Source organism: Polypterus senegalus, chromosome 7, assembly GCF_016835505.1.
Source record: "Polypterus senegalus isolate Bchr_013 chromosome 7, ASM1683550v1, whole genome shotgun sequence".
NCBI classification, from domain to species: domain Eukaryota; kingdom Metazoa; phylum Chordata; class Cladistia; order Polypteriformes; family Polypteridae; genus Polypterus; species Polypterus senegalus.
Genome location: NC_053160.1, coordinates 11,423,202 through 11,441,965, shown reverse-complemented (window position 1 = coordinate 11,441,965; position 18,764 = coordinate 11,423,202). Strand labels below are relative to the sequence as shown.

The window sequence follows — 18,764 nt, the reverse complement described above, 5'->3', positions numbered from 1 at the left end:
CTGTGATGGACCTTTAACTGGTAATAATTTTAATGTTTCTGCAGAAAATACCTCCCATAATATAATACCATGATATTATTTAGAAAAAATTGAGTATGAATTATGTGGACAAACACCTGTAGCCTAGGTGGGGCGGGCCCATTTGCTGAACTTGAAAATCTGTGGTCCGGGTAACGTACGGTAAAAACACAAATACTTTACTGCCACAGACGCTTCAGATTCATTGATACCTTTCAAGTTCTGTTTCTAATTTAAAACAACAATGAAACCAATGTAGCATTTCATCTGCAAACACTTTAAATAAATCTCTAAAAATACATGGAGATACTTACTTCTAAACAACGTAAAGGAGATGGAATGAGTTTATTCTTCAGCTTTTTGCAATCGATAAGCAACATCCCGAGGTTTCTCTGTTGTTTTATGCCAAGAGCATCTCGATGTTCATTGTGGTATTTTTCAAGTTGCTCTCTGAAGAACGCCACATCTGGAGATTTTAAGAAGACATGTGTAATGAAATTAGGACACTTGGAGAAAAGCCATGAAGGTTTACACAGCAACCTGGCCAGGACTGTTGTAGAAAAGAATATTCTTAAAGTTGATGATTTGCATATATTCAAAGAGAATCATAAGCATATATGAAAATAAGTATTACTTTGCCCCCTGCTCGCTTCACTCAGCAACACCTGGGCCAGCGCTACACGATAAGCCTCTTTGCGGTTCTGCCGCTCGTGTATGGGGATACGGATGTACAATTTAAACAGATTTTAATTTTCATGTGAAGTGTTACATTTGCATCCAGGCGACGTATAACTTTCCGTGATTGAATTTTGTTTCTTTCTCTCTACTAAATAAAAAGACTTTTTCGAATGTTTGTCCCTGTGATTTGTTAATTGTCTTTGCAAAAGCTATTCTAATGGGAAACTGCAAACATTTTAATACAAATGGCATATCAATATCTCCTTTGGTGTCTAATGTTATCTGCGGGAGATGTCCTACATTACCTTTCTTGGATACATCCTTTTTTCTGCAGTAATTTCTGCGGAGAAAGACCGTACGGTGTTAACGGTTGTAGATATTCTTCGTGATATTGTAAGTTGATATTTTCATCTTCCACACGATCGCCACCAACTGTTTCAGCACAGTCTATTGATACGCATTTAACCAATTTGCCGTGTAACTGATTGACAATTTACACGTAAATTAATTTGGCTTCATCGTTTCTCGGTGCTAGGATTGACCGTGTACTCAATTTTCATGTTGATAACCCTTCATGATCCATCCATCCATTTTCTAACCCGCTGAATCCGAATACAGGGTCACGGGGGTCTGCTGGAGCCAATCCCAGCCAACACAGGGCACAAGGCAGGAACCAATCCTGGGCAGGATGCCAACCCACCACAGGACACACCCTTCATGATGAAATTCTTCAATAAGATTTGGACATGACACATCTCCTTTAATTGGGAACTTAAAGTGAAGAAAACATTAAAATTTATAAGAGCTGAGAGCGCAGGAACTGTGTCTGACAAAAGCATTCACACGAATGAGAGGTGAGAGGACTGTGGTCTTGTTTGAAAATATTTGATAGGAGGACGTGACTTTTAAAAATATCATGGCAATATTCTCGTGAACTTTAAAAATATCATGGTAATATTTTCGTCTAACCCTAACCCTAATTTCCAAAAAGTCTCATCTCCTAAAAAGTCTTGTCGCTTTGAAAGATTTTTTTTTTTTTATATATATAATAGGGAGATAAGGGCGGCACGGTGGCGCAGTGGTAGCGCTGCTGCCTCGCAGTTAGGACCTCCCGGGTCCTCCCTGCGTGGAGTTTGCATGTTCTCCCCATGTCCGCGTGGGTTCCCTCCCACAATCCAAAGACATGCAGGTTAGGTGGATTGGCAATTCTAAATTGGCCCTAGTGTGTGCTTGGTGTGTGGGTGTGTTTGTGTGTGTCCTGTGGTGGGTTGGCACCCTGCCTAGGATTGGTTCCTGCCTTGTGCCCTGTGTTGGCTGGGATTGGCTCCAGCAGACCACCATGACCCTGTATTCGGATTCAGCGGGTTAGAAAATGGATGGATGGATAATAGGGAGACATCCTAATGCATGCTAGTATAGTAAGGGTTAAACCGGCGGTTCTCAACCTGTGGGGTGCGCCCCCCCAAAGTAACAAAAAAGGGAACAAAAAAAAGAAAACAAGAATCGAAAATATGAAAAATACATCTATTGAAACCAAAACAAGTTAACTTAAACTACATTCTGATACTAGAAAAATAAATATAGAGTTAGATAAAAGTCGATAAAAGTGAAGTAGGTATAATAAAACTTGTAGCGGTGTATCGGCAGCAATAAATATAGGAATACATTTTATTAGGGTTTCAAAAACGTTAGGGGGGCACGATTAAAACTGTTATGAAAACTCAGGTCGCAAATACTTAAAGGTTGAGAAACGCTGGGTTAAAACCATAAAAATCCCTTGCCTGCCTATTTTATTCACTTTCTCTTTGCAGCTGCTAAGCTTAAAACTTTTAGAGGGCTAAACAGGCCATTGTTGTTAGAAATGCAGCCATTGAGGCTTTGGTCATGAGAGAAAAGCAGACAGGCCATTTGCTTCCACTTGCAGCGGATGGGCCTCTGCCTTCCTACCTGGACAGGTGATGACAAGTCAAGGAAAATGTAGATTATAAGAAGCAGCGTAACTGTTTTAGGGGCGCAGCTGCTCCAACCTCTAGCCCGGTATCATAGGTCTGCCTGATTCCGACTTACTGGTGGGAATCGATTGATAAATAAGTTTTGGACACTTGCACAGGGTATGAAGTAATGATGGCAGTTTCGGTCAAGTGATAGACATTAGGTAATGATGGGAGCCAGAAGGAGGAGAGTATTTTGCATAAGTGATAAGAATTGTAATAAATGTAAGCTCGCTGAATGTGCTAATTGCTCATTTCACTTGATTTGAGTCTGTGTATGCATCACGCAATAAAACTTGATTCTGTCTTCCTGAGACTCTGTGTGCCTTCTTTGAGCAGCGTGTTTCTGCCATAACACTGACTGCCAGTCATCTGCGACTCTGATGAAACAGTACTTTGGCACCATGGCTGTCCCCGAGGAAAAACTAATTCTAGTTCAAAGCATTTAGGTTTCATAGAGAAACATAATTAAAAAATGAAAATATCCAGAGTTTGGACTTTATTCCGATCCTTAATGTTTGTGCTGAAGATGAAGCACAGGTTCATTGTAGAAAGCCAAGTTCTTAATCCTAACCCATTTCCTACATGCACCTACAATGGATAAATAAACTTGTCTAGTGGCTATAAACAGAATCAGGAACTAAAGTTTGTTTTTTGCATACCATGTTCTTCTTCCCTGAGGCCTTCCAAATCGAGACTTTCATTCTCTTTGTAGAACACGTGGAACCTTTCAAATGTTTCTGCATACACGTTTGCTGCGGTGAAGGCAAAATGAATCTCCTCCTAAACAGAAATGTTTTCAAAAGGATTAGAACATAAGATGGTTCACCAGTGTGTTCACATGTGCTTCAATAACCTAATGCTTGGCTTCTTAAATACCATATAAACCCTTATTCTGGTTAGAGAAGCCGTGTTATTGGTCATTAAGACACCTCGTTTACATACGTCGATTTCTCCGAGAATAATCCCGTTATTCGGCCGTGTAAACCCTTAACCGGGTTACACCTAGGGATTTTTTAGTCTGCTGCACTCTGTTGATCATCATGGGGATGTCTCTGTACCTGTGGTCAGTTCATTTGATTGGACTGATGAGGAAAGGCACACACTTGAGAGGCTGAGAGACAGGATCATGTCGACGCACAGATCTGGGGAAAGTCTACAAACAACGTTGTACATCTTTGAACATTCCCAAGAGCACAGAGGTATCCATAATTCTAAAATGGAAGAAGTTCAGAACATCCATGACTCTTCCTAGGCTGTCAGACAGCCAGGCCAAACTGAGCAAATGTGGGAGGAGGGCCATGGTAAGAGACCTGACCAAGAACCCAATGCTCACTCTGGTTTAGTTCCCGAGAATTTGTGTGGGGACTGGTACAAACTTCTAGAAGGACAACCCTCCACTTCATGACAGAGTGGCCAAGGGACGCATGGCAGTCCACTTGGAGTTTAACCAAGTAAAGATAGTCGAATAATTCATGGTTTTTATCCAATATTGGATATTGGGAGAACACTCTTCTTGACCTTTATATGGTCATGTAGATGACATGACACATTGCTGATTCCCCGGGAAATTCGTCATGAAAATGAACCATGCAAAATGGTGGCACACACAAGGAAAAAATTATATATGCTGCCTCAAAAATGTCAAAAATGAATTCTCTGAGGTGGAAACACTCAGAAGGGCCATAAACGTTGATCCAAATGGCCACCGAAATTTAATACAAAATTGACACAAGCTGTGAATCCTGTCATCTAGGAGGTCACGTCTATCAGGAGTTAGGTTGAAATGTGAGATTTTATAGCCTTTTCCTGTTATGGAAGCCATTTTGTGTCCCATTTCTGGGGGTGTGGTCTCCAGGGTCATGACTTTGAATTAATCAGCAGATGGGATAAAAGGTCAGCCTTTTGCACTGGGCCTTATTCAATCTGCCGATACAACTTTATTTATATTTTTGACTTCTCTTGTAATTATTTCTCGTGTCTTGCCTGTTTTTTATTGTGATTTTTGCCTCTCGTCTAGATTTTAGTCACTTCGTAATTTAAATTTTCGTTTGTTTGGCCTTTTGCTTGCATGTCCCGGTTTACTTTAGAAACTAAGAATGTTTTCCTGCCTAGTCAAGACAACATCAAGCCAATCAAAATAGAGCCATAATAATCAAACCAAACTCTAATAATAACAATAGTATAGTCTTACTCATAATGTAGTCATAACCTAACCAAAATGTAGTCGGTCTTATCTGGCACAAATGCAAGATAATATTAAAAACTACAATGTCAATTATGTGGGAGCCTTTTCAGACTTTGGGAAGAATTTATTTACTGTTCCAAAAGTAATAAAATGAGCCTCTCAATTTTTTTGATGTCTCACTATCTATGAAGGATAATCTAATTTTGAGTTGTCTAATCACACAATTCTCCAAACTGAACAGGGAATGAGCATTGAGATCAATATGAAAAATAAATGTACGGATAGTTGTACTGTAGAACTGATTTGGGTCTTATTTACAATAATGTAATCTAGAAAAAGAAACTTTTAAAAAAGCCGACTTTAAAAAATTGGACGACGTGCTGAACCAACAGCCACGTTGATATCCCTCAGATGTTTGAATAAGGCCACTGACATCCAAACTCAAAACCACTCAAATGGCCAGACAGACATGAGAGAGAACCCAGTAGAATTTATTAAACATAATCATCAACTTACATTTATTTTCTGAATTACTGCCTGTAGGTGCTTGTCATCTTCAAACATCGTTGCCAAACCTGGTCCATCACCGCATGTTTTCTCTTCAACTTTATTGTTGATGATCGGTTGGGTAAAAGCATCAAAGTAGGAATCGGAGACCAGATTTGACAAAGACAAAACCGTATCTTGAAACCTTTGCACGATTTCCCCAATACCTTCCTGAAAGAAGGACAAAGTGAGGTAACAGCAATCTTTCAATTTGACAAGAGAAAAAGCAGTGAATGATAAACTCGGGGGATTTTGTAGTCAAATGGCAGTAGAGAAGTGGGATGTTATCAATATGTAACTATAAGACACAGGGTCAATGAACAGATTTGAGGGGGGGGCAAATTCTCGCAGAGCAGGCCCTGCCTCATTTTATCAGATATACTCCTGGACACTCTCATCCAATTACCCACTCATTAATGTTATGGATTAACAAATGTTTAGATGCTTCATTGTTGTTTTTGTTGTTTGTTTTCATTTTTTAAAGTTATTTCTGATATTATTTTTATTACTAGCTAATTATATACTGTGTGGGCGGCACAGTGGCCCAGTGGGTAATGCTGCTGCCTCGCAGTGAGGAGACCTGGGTTCACTTCCCGGGTCCTCCATGCATAGAGTTTGCATGTTCTCCCCGTGTCTGCGGGGGTTTCCTCCAGGTGCTCCGGTTTCCTCCCACAGTCCAAAGACATGCAGGTTTAGGTGCATTGGTGATTTTAAATTGTCCCTAGTGTGTGTGTGTGTGTGTGTATGTCCTGCACTGAACTGGCACCCAGCCCGGGGTTTGTTTCCTGCCTTGAACCCTGTGTTGGCTGGGATTGGCTCCAGCAGACCCCTGTGACCCTGTAGTTAGGATATAGTGGGTTGGATAATGGATGGATGGATATACACTGGGTATTTAAATGTACTTATATTATCTGTTCTTTTTGGGTGGAGTCTTCAAGAGGCGGGACTACTACACTGACATCACCACTCCTTGGCCATCCCTCTGGCTATTTAAGTAAGCAGAGAAGGCCTAGGAGTTGGGAATCATTCGTTTATTCTTTTATTATGGGAGTTTGTTGAGTTTCACTTTTACCAGATTTATTGGTTTTCTGTTTATGTCTTACTTTGTATTTTGGTTTTCATTTTGGGGCTTTGTTTGCTTAGGTTTGCCTTTTAGACAGATCCCTTGTGCCTCTGTTTTCCCTTTTGAGCTTTTGCAAACAAATCCTTAATTTACCAAGATTACTTATTTGTACTGTCTCAGAAAATTTTAATGATTCATGTGTCATGACACACAGTCAATCGAACCCTGCTGCATATGGGACTGTATAGCCACCCAGCAGTAAGAGTGCCCATGCTAATCCCTGACCTCCTTCTAAAACACTTGGGCATGCGTGCGTCAAAATTGGTCCTTGGATCAATGGAAGAAGGTTGGTTGGTCTGATGAATCCCACGTGGACTGCCAGATACATGCTGTAGATGCCACAAGGCTGGACGGGCATCCCAGCCAGAAGAGGAGAGGTTTCCTTACCTGCTCGGGAGGCTTTGAGCCGGCAGATAGGCATACTGGCCAGGGAGAAGAAGGGGATCAGACCCGGAAGGAAGGGAGGGACAGACTGCCTACTGAAAAGGGAAGATTTCACTGGGGGGCTTTTTACGCCCCTAGCAAGCTAGATGGCAGCAGCCTGGATATCAGTGCCCAGTAGTAAGCCAGCTTTGCTGGGGTCACTGGGTGCTGCAAGAGGGCGCTGCAGGGAGACAAGCTCCCTGTTATAATGGACTTTGAAATGACCCGGAAGTACTTCAATCAGGCAGTGGCCCTGGCATCAGAAGTCCTTAAAAAAAAGAAACGCAGACCCTTTCCCTGGTGTGTCAGAGCTGGGAGGACACGGGACAACACTCAACTGGAGGAGGGCAGTGCGGTGGTGTGAGGAATTGTGGAGAGAGAAACCTATGCTTTTGTTAACATGTGGAGGTATTTGTATCACAAATGTGCATCATTTACATGGGGAAGAGACGGCACCAGAATGCATTGTGGGAAGGAGATGAGCCGTAGGAATGTATGTGCAGCTTTGAGTAAAGTTCTGATGGGAAACCCAGTGTTTGGGCAATCATGAGGATGTTAGTTTGACAAATACTATCTACCTAAACGTTGTAGCATACCAGGTACACCCCTTCATGTTCCCTGCCGCACTGCACAAAGTTTTTGGGAATGGTTTGAGGAACGTGATGAAGACTTTAAGGTGCTTCCCTGGCCTCCAGACTCCCCAGATCGCGATTCAATTGAGGATCTGTAGGATGTGTTAAAACAACATGTTGGACCGATGGAGGCTCCACCTCGCAATTTACAGGAGTAAGAGGATTCTGGTGCCCAATGCCACAGGACACCTTCAGAGGTCTTGGAGACCTCATTTTGCTTTTGGGTCAGCATTCAATGTTTGTTACCACTCATGTATGCAGAACGCTTCCCCTGCAATCAAAGACAAGGCCTATTGAGATGTGTGACAGTCAGTTTTTTGCAAGATGCCATCAGAACATAGTTTGGTATCAATTTTAATTTTGTTTTGGCAAGTTGTAGTCACTGGGTATGTCAGACTGTGCGTATGGCCTTCACAGGAGCACACGGCTGATGCCTCCGACTCAGATTATATTGTTATATATCCATCCATTCATTATTCAATCCACTATATCCTAACTACAGGGTCACGGGGGTCTGGTGGAGCCAATCCCAGCCAACACAGGGTTCAAGGCAGGAAACAAACCCCATGGCAGGTATTATATTATATTATTATATTGGTTATATTATAGTAATGAAGAGTACAACTGAAAATCGGAGAAAGTCGCATACTGTGACACAGACTTTAGCACTAAGCCAATTTGAGATGTTTAACGGTCAACTTCCATGAGATGAGCTGGAGATGCCACCAGGACCTGTTTTGTGTATCAATCTTCTTCAGAGAAAGTGAGAAGATGATACTGAAGGAGGAAGTAGGCTGTGCATGTTGAGAAATTTTGTATCATCTGGGCATAAATAAAGTGATGCCACGTTTACAAAGTAAAGAACCAACAGATTAGCATGAAATTATTCCACAGAATCTGGTCACTGGGGTACACAACTGGTAAGAAGATGTGGGGAAGAGGATTCCCCAAAAAAGCAACAATTCACCAATTTCTTAAATTCCAAAAAATTATGTGACATAGTCATAACATAGTCAAGAGTGTGAAACAAACAAGAACATTCACATACGGCTGGTCTGAATAGCATTCTCATGATTTAATTACGGTCAGACCTACCTGAAAGTTGTCGACTGCAGGCTCAAAATAAAATCCTTGAATGTCCATGATGAGTTCAGAAAGAAACATTGGGACAATGTTCTCTTCGCCATCTTGACTTGCTACATTTGGCTAAATATAAAATAGAAACAAAACTTAATTTTCTTACATAATTTTAAAGATCTTAAAGTGTAGCTTAGTTGAACAAACAGTCAAAGACTCAAAGAACACCACAGACTGTAAACAATAAAGCAAAAGCCAAGTCATCTTTTGTCGGCTTTTGACTTAATTCCTTATTTCGATAGGACGAGTACTTGGTGAAGACTTCCTGCTGGGGTCGTGTTGTGTTTATCCTCATCTTGATTTACTTTTTTGGTGTGTCAACATGAAGTGCAAATGGGCCTACTACCATTATACTGTGTCATGTATCTGCAACTGGGCTTACTATTATTACTATTATTAGTAGTAGTAGTATCTAATATTAGTATTATTATTAGTAGTAGTAGTATTTATTATTAGTAGTAGTTGTAGAATTTATTATTATTATTTTTAGTAGTAGGAGTAGTAGTAGTAGTATCTATTATTAGTATTCTTATTATTTTTATTATTATTCGTAGTAGTAGTAGCAGCAGTAATATGTATTATTATTAGTAGTAGTATTTATTGTTATTATTAGTAGTAGTATCTATTATTAGCATTCTTATTAGCAATAGTACTATTATTAGTAGTAATAGTGTCTTTTATTAGTGTTAGTTGTAGAATTTATAATTATCATTAGTAGTAGTAGTAGCAGCAATAGTATGTATTAGTAGTAGTAGTAGTATGTATTATTAGTAGTAGTAGTATTTATTATTATTAGTAGCAGTAGTACAGGGTGAGTCAAAATTATGTTAACACTAATGGTACTGCTATGTATATACTTTCAGACAATTTTTGTGGACAATTTATGTGCCACATATGGTGAACAGGTGGAGACATTTCTGTAAATGTTTTGGGAAGAAATTGTTTCCGCTATTCAAATGTTAACATAATTTTGACTCACCCTGTAGTTGTAGTATTTATTAGTAGTAGTAGTAATTGCAGTAGTATTTGCTGTTTTATTATTATTAGTAGTAGTTGTAGTAAGAGTAGCAGTAGTATTTGCTGTTATTATTATTAGTAGTAGTAGCAGAAGCAGTAGTATTTACTATTATTATTAGTAGTAGCAGTAGTATCTGTTATTAGTAGTAGTAGTAATATTAGTAGCAGTAGTATCTATTATTATTAATAGTAGCAGTAGTGGTAGTAATAGTAGCTGTAGTATTTATTGTTATTATTATTAGTAGTAGTAGCAGCAGCAGTAGTACGTATCATTATTAGTAGTAGGAGTATCAGTAGTATTTATTGTTATTATTAGTAGTACTAGTAGGAGTAGCATAGTTGTAGTGGTAGTATAAGTAGCTGTAGTATTTATTGTTATTATTATTATTAGTAGTAGTAGCAGTAGTATGTATTATTATTATTATTAATAGTAGCAGTAGTATCTGTTAATTTTAGTAGTAGTAGCAGAAGCAGTAGTATTTCTATTATTATTAGTAGTAATATTAGTAGCAGTAGTATCTATTATTATTATTAGTAGTAATATTAGTGGCAGTAGTATCTATTATTATTATTATTATTATTATTAGTAGTAGCAGTAGTATGTATTATTATTATTAATAGTAGATGTAGTAGGAGTAGCAGTAGTATTTATTGTTATTATTATTAGTAGCAGTAGCAGTAGTATCTATTATTATTAGTAATATCAGTAGTAGTAGCTGTAGTATTTATTGTTATTATTATTAGTAGTACTAGTTGTATTTATTATTATTGCTATTAGTAGTAGTAGTGTAGCGGTGTTTACCCAAAATTACCAAAGTTCTGCAGCTTTAGTTTGCTTCATAAGATTCTGGCAATAGTTTGACACATTGAAATGATTCCACAGAGAAAATAACTTCATTTTTAAAAGCTTTAGTAAAAATTCAAAGTAAGACAGTTCACAAAAAAGTAGAGAAAAAGTTGGTATTGCAAAGTAAAGAAAAGTCCTTGTTTAAAGAAAATTCCGTTTATGGCTTTATCTTGTTTCATTTCTTTAATTTTGCTCATACAGTCAAACCATTTGTATGCTGTATGCTTATCCCTGCAAATGGGGTCAGTCGGTCAGTCCGTGTTAGCAATGAGACTAATTCTAAACTGACTTACTTATCCTCCCTCTGTATTACACTTATAGCTACGAAGGTCCCATTTCACATTAACTTCAGGGGGTGAAGGCTATAGTATAATCTATAGCTATGAAAGAAAATGATATTCTATTCAAATTAAACAAATGCTAATATGAGTTTAACTTAAAGCTTTAACTTTCTAAGATTGGCTCGTACAAGCAGTAATATTTAGTAGTAGTAGAAGTAGCAGCAGTAGTCATATTATTAGTAGTTGTATTTCTTGGTAGTCATATTAAAATTGTTTTTGTTGTTGTTTTATGTCACAAGTAATACTGTTGGCTATCAAGTAACAAATAGGAACAGCTCACTGATAACCAGGATTATTATTATTATTATTAAATAGGCTACAAATCAGAAAAGTTATAGTTAAGTCTGTGATGTGTACTTCTTTGTTCATTTATTTATTTATCATTCACATTAAAGCTGTTACATGAGTGGATTCACAGGGGGCGGCTGGGGGTGTTGGAGGCCCAAGAAGAAAGTTCTGCTTAGGGTCCCAGTTTAGCCAGGGGCCGCAGTGACTGTGCCACCAATGGCACTGAAATGTGTGCCTGTTTGTTTGCAGGCCTCCATGTTAGCTGTTACCTGGTGACCTACCTTCTTTTCTCCTTCCTCGGTTGTAGGTTTCTGCTCGTGCTTCCAACTTCTTATCACATCGGGAGCGGCAATCAGCTGAATTTGTTCCGTCAGATAATTCAATAAGGTGGTTACTGAATTGACAGCCATGATGTGCATTGTGTTAACGATGACATAATCAGCCAGTCGAATAAAGCTTAAAAACATAAATAAGAACTGTAATTCACCACAGTGTGTGTTTTTCTTTTCAAAACTTTGACTGATCAGATTATGAAGGTGACGTCTCTGCTCTGAGTAAACCTAGAAGTAAAGCTAAGCCATCTTCTTTCTTTCTTTCTCAGACACTTTTCTATATCCACTCATCTTCCAAACCTACTTTATCAAATTCGGTGTCACGGGGTGTTGGCACTGGGACATGGCAGTCCACTCTGGGGCAGACTCTGTTCTCAGAAAGGGCTGAACATTTTCTAAGGATAATACAATTGGGGCTTTATTATAAAAAAAAGGCATACAAGGAAGAGTCAACATATTAAAGAGCAAAAAAAAATACAAAATAACAAATAAAATAATCTGTGCCCTGACGGGTCTCTGTTGCTGACAAACAAACCCCGTTGAATTTGCTTCACCTCGAGTTTGGAGAAACGCGGTAATGTTAAAGAATTTCATCAAAATGAACTTAACAACATGGGAAGGAGAAGCTGAACTAATTTGGAGTGGATTCTAAAGGTGCGGTGGCCAGGGTAGCATCTGCCAACTACGCTGGACTATGCTGGAGATCACGCAAATCCAGGAGTGGCGTTCAGCCTCGCTGTCTTTACACACAGAGACATGACCAGATTCTTTCAATCTTTTAATTATATTGTGCAGTCTAGAGGGCAAAATGCCCAACATTTCTTTTGGGGAAATATTTTCCTCAAATTGCTGGATTACTCACTGTTTGGCGAGCCTCAATTTGTCCGGACTCTTAAAGAACTAGGCCTTTTTTGGAGGCTCCTTATGTACTAGAACACGATTGCCTCATCTGTTTCACATCACCTTGTTATTTCAACTTCTCACATCATCACATCAGTCCTAAACCGTCCCTGTCCCAACTACTGTAAAACATGTTGCAGGAGACATTAAAGTGTCTGTGAGTGTGTCTGTGTATCTGTGTGTCTGTCCGTCCAATTCCTGTGTCTCTCTCATATGCCATTTTGTATGGGATTCTTAAAAGCAGTGCTAATGTTGTGATGCGCCATCTGTTGGAATGACAAATGCAGTGCATTTTATTATTACAAATGTCTGTCATATGTTTGTTACCATCTGTTGGAATGACAGAGACATAGCAACAGGATGGACAAACAAATACACAGACACACAGACACTTATCCTTTCATTAAGATGGATTATATCTTTTGCATTTCATTTTGTTTAATTGTTTTTTGTGTTGCACAATGCAATGCACTTTGTTACTACAAATGTTTGTGAAGCACCAAATGTTGGAATGTGAAATGCAATGCATGTTTCTGTTACATGTCATTTGCTATGGGATTCTTAAAAGCAGTGCTAATGTTTGTGATGCGCTGTCTGTTGGAATGACAAATGCAATACATATGTCTCTATTATATGCAATTTGGTATGGGATTTGTAAAAGGAGTTTTAAAGTTTGTGATGCACCATCTGTTGGAACTGCAAATGCAATGCATGTGTCTCTATTATATGCCACTGTATATGGAATTTGTAAAAAGCAGTGTTAATGTCTGTATTGTACCATCTGTTGGAATGAAAAATGCAATGGATTTTATTATTACAAATGTCTGTCATATGTTCGTTACCATGTGTTTGAATGACAGAGACATAGCAACAGGATGGACACACAAATACACAGACACACAGACACTTATCCTTTCATTAAGATGGATTATATCTTTTGCATTTCATTTTGTTAAATTGTTTTTGTGTTGCACCATCTGTTGGAATGACAAATGCAATGCATATGTCTCTGTTATACACCATTTGGTATGGGATTTGTAAAAGCAGTCTTAATGTTTGTGATGCACCAAATGTTGGAATGTGAAATGTAGTGCATGTTTCTGCTACATGTCATTTGGTATGGGATTCTTAAAAGCAGTGCTTATGTTCGTGATGTGCTGTCTGTTGGAATGACAAATGCAATGTGTATGTCTCTGTTATATACCATTTGGTATGGGATTTGTAAAAGGAGTTTTAATGTTTGTAATGCGCCATCTGTTGGAATTGCAAATGCAATGTATGTGTCTCTATTATATGCCACTGTATATGGAATTTGTAAAAAGCAGTGTTAATGTTTGTGATGTGCTGCCTGTTGGAATGACAAATGCAACACATTTTTAACAGTACATGAGTTGTAGAATACATCAAACTAGAGTTGCACTGCAAATGTTAATGCTGAACACACTGAGGCCTACGTTGATTATTTAGATTACAGCCAGACTACGAATGGTAGCTCAACAATTTTTAGATTAAATGTTACATGAAACCCTTTCTCTTTGTACTGTTTTAGTTTGAATTCATGTCAAAGTAAATTTACTGACATGTTTTTTGTCTTTCACAAGTATTAGAACTTTTCATAACGTTCCAATGTTTTTGGGACTGAGGTTGTAGTTATGTAACCAAAATAATGTATAGCCAAATAATGAGATAAGCAAATGCTTCCTAAACTTACAAGATTTACTTTACTCACCAGGTCAGTCGCTTGCAGTGAGCTCTTTTATTGGCCTGCTCAGTGTAAGTCATTTTCTCTGCTGTGTCACCATATATTGCTTCCAGTTCAGCTTAGGATGGATGGGAAAAAAAGCAAACTTTCAAAAAACAAAGTTTAACCCATAACATAACATTCGTAAATTCAACAAATCCGTTTTAGGGTTGTGGTGGACTTTTATGGCAACATTACCCATAAGGCAGGAACCAACTGTCGACAGGGCATCAGTGCATCACGTGTCCTATATGCGCACCCACTCATGCACACAACTACAGAGGGGCTGATTTGGAAATAAACAAGGTGGGAAGGTGGGAGAAAAAAGAGACATAGAGAAAACCCACCTAGACGTCAGAAGAACGTTCAGACTCCAAGGTGCTTGCATAAACGCGCTAGTTTGTGTCGTAAAAGGAGGAACCGACTGAAAAAAGATAAGGAAGATCGAATTTTAAAAAAGAAAGGATGTGATCTTTAAGGCAAGAAATGCTCCGTAACTAGATCGGTTCGGGCGCATGGAAAAAAGAAAGAGTGCTAGCTGACCAGGGAATGTCATCAAAGTGCACGACTTTGCCTTTTATTTATGACGTTTGCGTCTTCCATGGAGGGACGTTAACGTAGGGTTGCCAGATTAGAAAATCTGAAATACGGGACACTCTTAAAATCTCTCTCTATTATTATATATACAGTATATAAATGCATACATGCCCCCTAAACAACAAGAGCAATATCCATCCATTTTCCAACCTGCTGAATTTGAACACAGGGGTCTGCTGGAGCCAATTCCAGCCAACACAGGGCACAAGGCAGGAAACAATCCCAGGCAGGGTGCCAACCCACCGCAGGACACACACACACAGCGCACACTAGGGCCAATTTAGAATCGCCAATCCACCTAACCTGCATGTCTTTGGACTGTGGGAGGAAATCGGAGCACCCAGAGGAAACCCACGTAGACACGGGGAAAACATGCAGGCTCCGCGGGTCTCCTAGCTGCAGGGCCGCAGTGCTACCACTGCACCACCGTGCCATTCCTCCAGAGCAGTATCCATCCATCCATCCATTTTCTAACCCGCTGAATCCGAATACAGGGTCACGGGGGTCTGCTGGAGCCAATCCCAGCCAACACAGGGCACAAGGCAGGAACCAATCCTAGGCAGGGTGCCAACCCTCCGCAGGACACACACAAACACACCCACACACCAAGCGCACACTAGGGCCAATTTAGAATCACCAATCCACCTAACCTGCATGTCTTTGGACTGTGGGAGGAAACCCACGCAGACACGGGGAGAACATGCAAACTCCACGCAGAAAGGACCCGGGAAGTGAACCCAGGTCTCCTAACTGCGAGGCAGCAACGCTACCACTGCGCCACCGTGCCGCCCCAGAGCAATATATTATATAAAAGTAGAGACATAAGTTAAAAACATAAAGCAAGGATTTTAATGCAGGCTTATGAGTAAAACAAAAGTAAAATCATTTGAAAATATTTATTTAATACAGAAAACAATGTTTGCTCTGAGGGTGTTGATGGAGAAGTTTAGAGAAGGCCAGAAGAAGTTGCATTGTGTCTTTGTGGACCTGGAGAAAGCATATGACAGGGTGACTGAGAGGAGCTGTGGTATTGTATGAGGAAGTCAGGAGTGGCAGAGAAGTACGTAAGAGCTGTACAGGATATGGACGAGGGAAGTGTGACAGTGGTGAGGTCTGCGGTAGGAGTGACGGAGGTGGGATTACATCTGGGATCTGCTCTGAGCCCTTTATTATTTGGTGATGGACAGGTTGACAGACGAGATTAGACAGGCGTCCCCGTGGACTGTGATGTCTAATGATGACATTGTGAGCAGACCATGGAGAGGTGGAGACATGAGGAGGAGAGGAATGAAGGTCAGTAGGACCACCAAGACAAAATACGTGTGTGAATGAGAGGGAGGTCAGTGGAATGGGGAGGATGCAGGGAGTAGAGTTGGTGAAGGTGGAGAAGTTTAAATACTTGGGATCAACAGTACAGAGTAACGGGGATTGTGAAAGAGAGGTGAAAAAGAGAGTGCAGGCAGGGTGGAGTGGGTGGAGAAGAGTGTCAAGAGTGATTTGTGACAGACGGGTATCAGCAAGAGTGACAGGTAAGGTCTACAGGATGGTAGTGAGACCAGCTATGTTATATGGGTTGGAGACGGTGGCACTGACCGAAAAACAGGAGACAGAGCTGGAGCTGACAGTGTTAAGAGCTAAGATTTACATTGGGTGTGACGATGATGGACAGGATTAGAAATGAGGACATTAGAGGGTCAGCTCAGGTTGGGAGACAGTCAGAGAGGCGAGATTGCGTTGGTTTGGACATGTGCAGAGGAGAGAAGCTGGGTATGTTGTGAGAAGGGTGCTAAGGATAGAGCTGCCAGGCAAGAGGAAAAGAGGAAGGCCAAAGAGAAGGTTTATGGATGTGAGATGTGAGAGAGGACATGCAGGTGAGTAGTGTGACAGAGCAAGATGAAGAGGACAGAAAGATATGGAAGAAGATGATCCGCTATTGGCAACCCCTAACTGTAGCAGCCGAAAGAAGAAGAAGAACACAACAGAGAAATATTATTATTTAATACAGGCAGTTAGAAAAAAAGTGGGCCATGGCACATAGTAATAACACACTTTGTTGACCCTGTATGTTGCAATGCTGATCCAGAACTGCACATCAGCGCGGCTGGAGAGCGAAACGGTAAGAGTGTCGCTGTCCTCAGCCAACCAGAGCAACTGAACAAGTTGCAAACAGGCAGCAAACACTCGTTTCCTCGTTACATTTGGATTATTTTCATCAAGAAAATCCATCCATCCATCCATCCATCCATTATCCAACCTGCTATATCATAACTACAGGGTCACGGAGGTCTGCTGGAGCCAATCCCAGCCAACACAGGGCACAAAGCAGGAAACAAACCCCGGGCAGGGCGCCAGCCCACCGCAGTCAAGAAAATCTGAGAAAAGAAAGTATAATTACTTATAAAGTTACAACTAAGTACCGTAAGAAATAGCAAAAATATATTTTTATTACAAAATTTGAAAATGAACTAAATACGGGACATTTGGGTGTCTCTGAAAGGTCAGTGCGGGACAGGGGACAAAATTATCAACTATGGGACATGTCCATGGGACATCTGGCAACCCTATGTTAACTCCATTATACCCGGGTGAGACGGACTTCAGCATTCAAAATAAGAGTCGTCTCCAAGCTGGTGAGAACGCTCCTTTGATATCTGTAGAAAGCGAATGAGTCAGTGGGATATTTTGACTAGTACGCTGGATTTATCGGCGGAATTCCCAGCCCGGTTGGATTCAAAGGCGATGTAAAAGGGAATGGGGAACGCATGGAGAGTGTATGTCTAATTTATATTTGTATATATAGGGTGGTCCAGGTCGAATTATGCAATTTTCATTACGCTATAACTTATTAAGTTTATTACATAGAAAATCACCCGAAAAATCCCGGACCATCGAGAAAAGTGTGAACTGATGACATGAAGAATCTTCGCACCGAACTGGAATCGTCCCCGCATAAATCAAAGTCATCCAGCCGATCTGGATCTGCATAATTAGATCGGGACCACCCTGTATATGTACGTGCTGTGAATATTTTTGTGCTGTTGTAAATTTTCATATTTCTTTATCGTTATTATTCTTGTCTCATTTCCTTTTCTATTTCGACGTTTTCTGAGGAGTGCATTATGGGGGGGTTCAAGGGGGTGGTCATATTAATTAGTATCTATTTATTTGTTCCGGATTTGTGTCGGATTGGTTAAAGGTTGTTTACAGTTTCGTTTGGATGCTTATAATATATATTCTTGTTTGTTTAATTGACGTAATTGTTTGGGTGGTTATTTTCTTTTTAAATACATAAAGGACATGTCTATCAATTGGGATCAAATTGGGGCAAAGGTTCTGTCTGGTTCTGTTCCCGATATAATTAGTTTCTTCCTAAGAGTAGGAGATTCTCGTGTGTGCTGGTCTCCTCATCTTACATGCCTTTTGACTGGCACCCCCAGCCTTGACTCTTTAAGAAGACAAGGGAAAAACTCCCAAAAAAAAATCCTTTGTAGAGAAAAAAAATGTTTTTCTCCCGGGGTGTCGTCCCAATGAGCCATGCCTGGTCTGGTTCTTTAAATGCCCAATTCATCTCTAGACTCTGGTAGAAGACTCTGTACACCAACATTCACACTTAATTCATTAGTTTGCAACTTACCTGGATTTTCTACCTCATGGAAGTAGTCATCTGGCGTATACCCGGCTTCAAGTAATGCTGTACGGCAGGAACTCCTTACCACCTCCTTGGCAAGCTCTCTAAATTCTGCCAAACGGAAAGAAATCTGAAAGACACGTGCAGTTTAAGAGTTATTTAAGATCATCCAAGGAAACTGTTGAAGACAGATAGAGAATAATTGACAAACATTTGCTATCTCTTGCCCTACGTGCACTTTCAGTGCCTTTCCTCAGTATTCACGTGAGTCTGACCCTCTCTTCAGTCGTAAAGCCTGCTTCTCAGACCCCATCATTATTTTCAAGGTGCCTCCTGT

General features: G+C 40.0%; 1 protein-coding gene across 1 annotated transcript in view; it reads right to left on the bottom strand.

Annotated features, from left to right (window-relative positions):
- The window catches only part of dnah6 (dynein, axonemal, heavy chain 6), a 433,707-nt gene that overhangs the window by 354,248 nt on the left and 60,695 nt on the right, over positions 1 to 18,764 (bottom strand). Inside the window, exons 7-13 of the mRNA XM_039758084.1 lie at positions 18,434 to 18,557; positions 14,191 to 14,281; positions 11,511 to 11,685; positions 8,695 to 8,805; positions 5,392 to 5,592; positions 3,350 to 3,470; positions 333 to 484 (exon numbers count right to left, since the gene is read on the bottom strand). Of these exons, the coding sequence (XP_039614018.1) occupies positions 333 to 484; positions 3,350 to 3,470; positions 5,392 to 5,592; positions 8,695 to 8,805; positions 11,511 to 11,685; positions 14,191 to 14,281; positions 18,434 to 18,557 (975 nt within the window). The remainder of the gene's footprint in view (positions 1 to 332; positions 485 to 3,349; positions 3,471 to 5,391; positions 5,593 to 8,694; positions 8,806 to 11,510; positions 11,686 to 14,190; positions 14,282 to 18,433; positions 18,558 to 18,764) is intronic.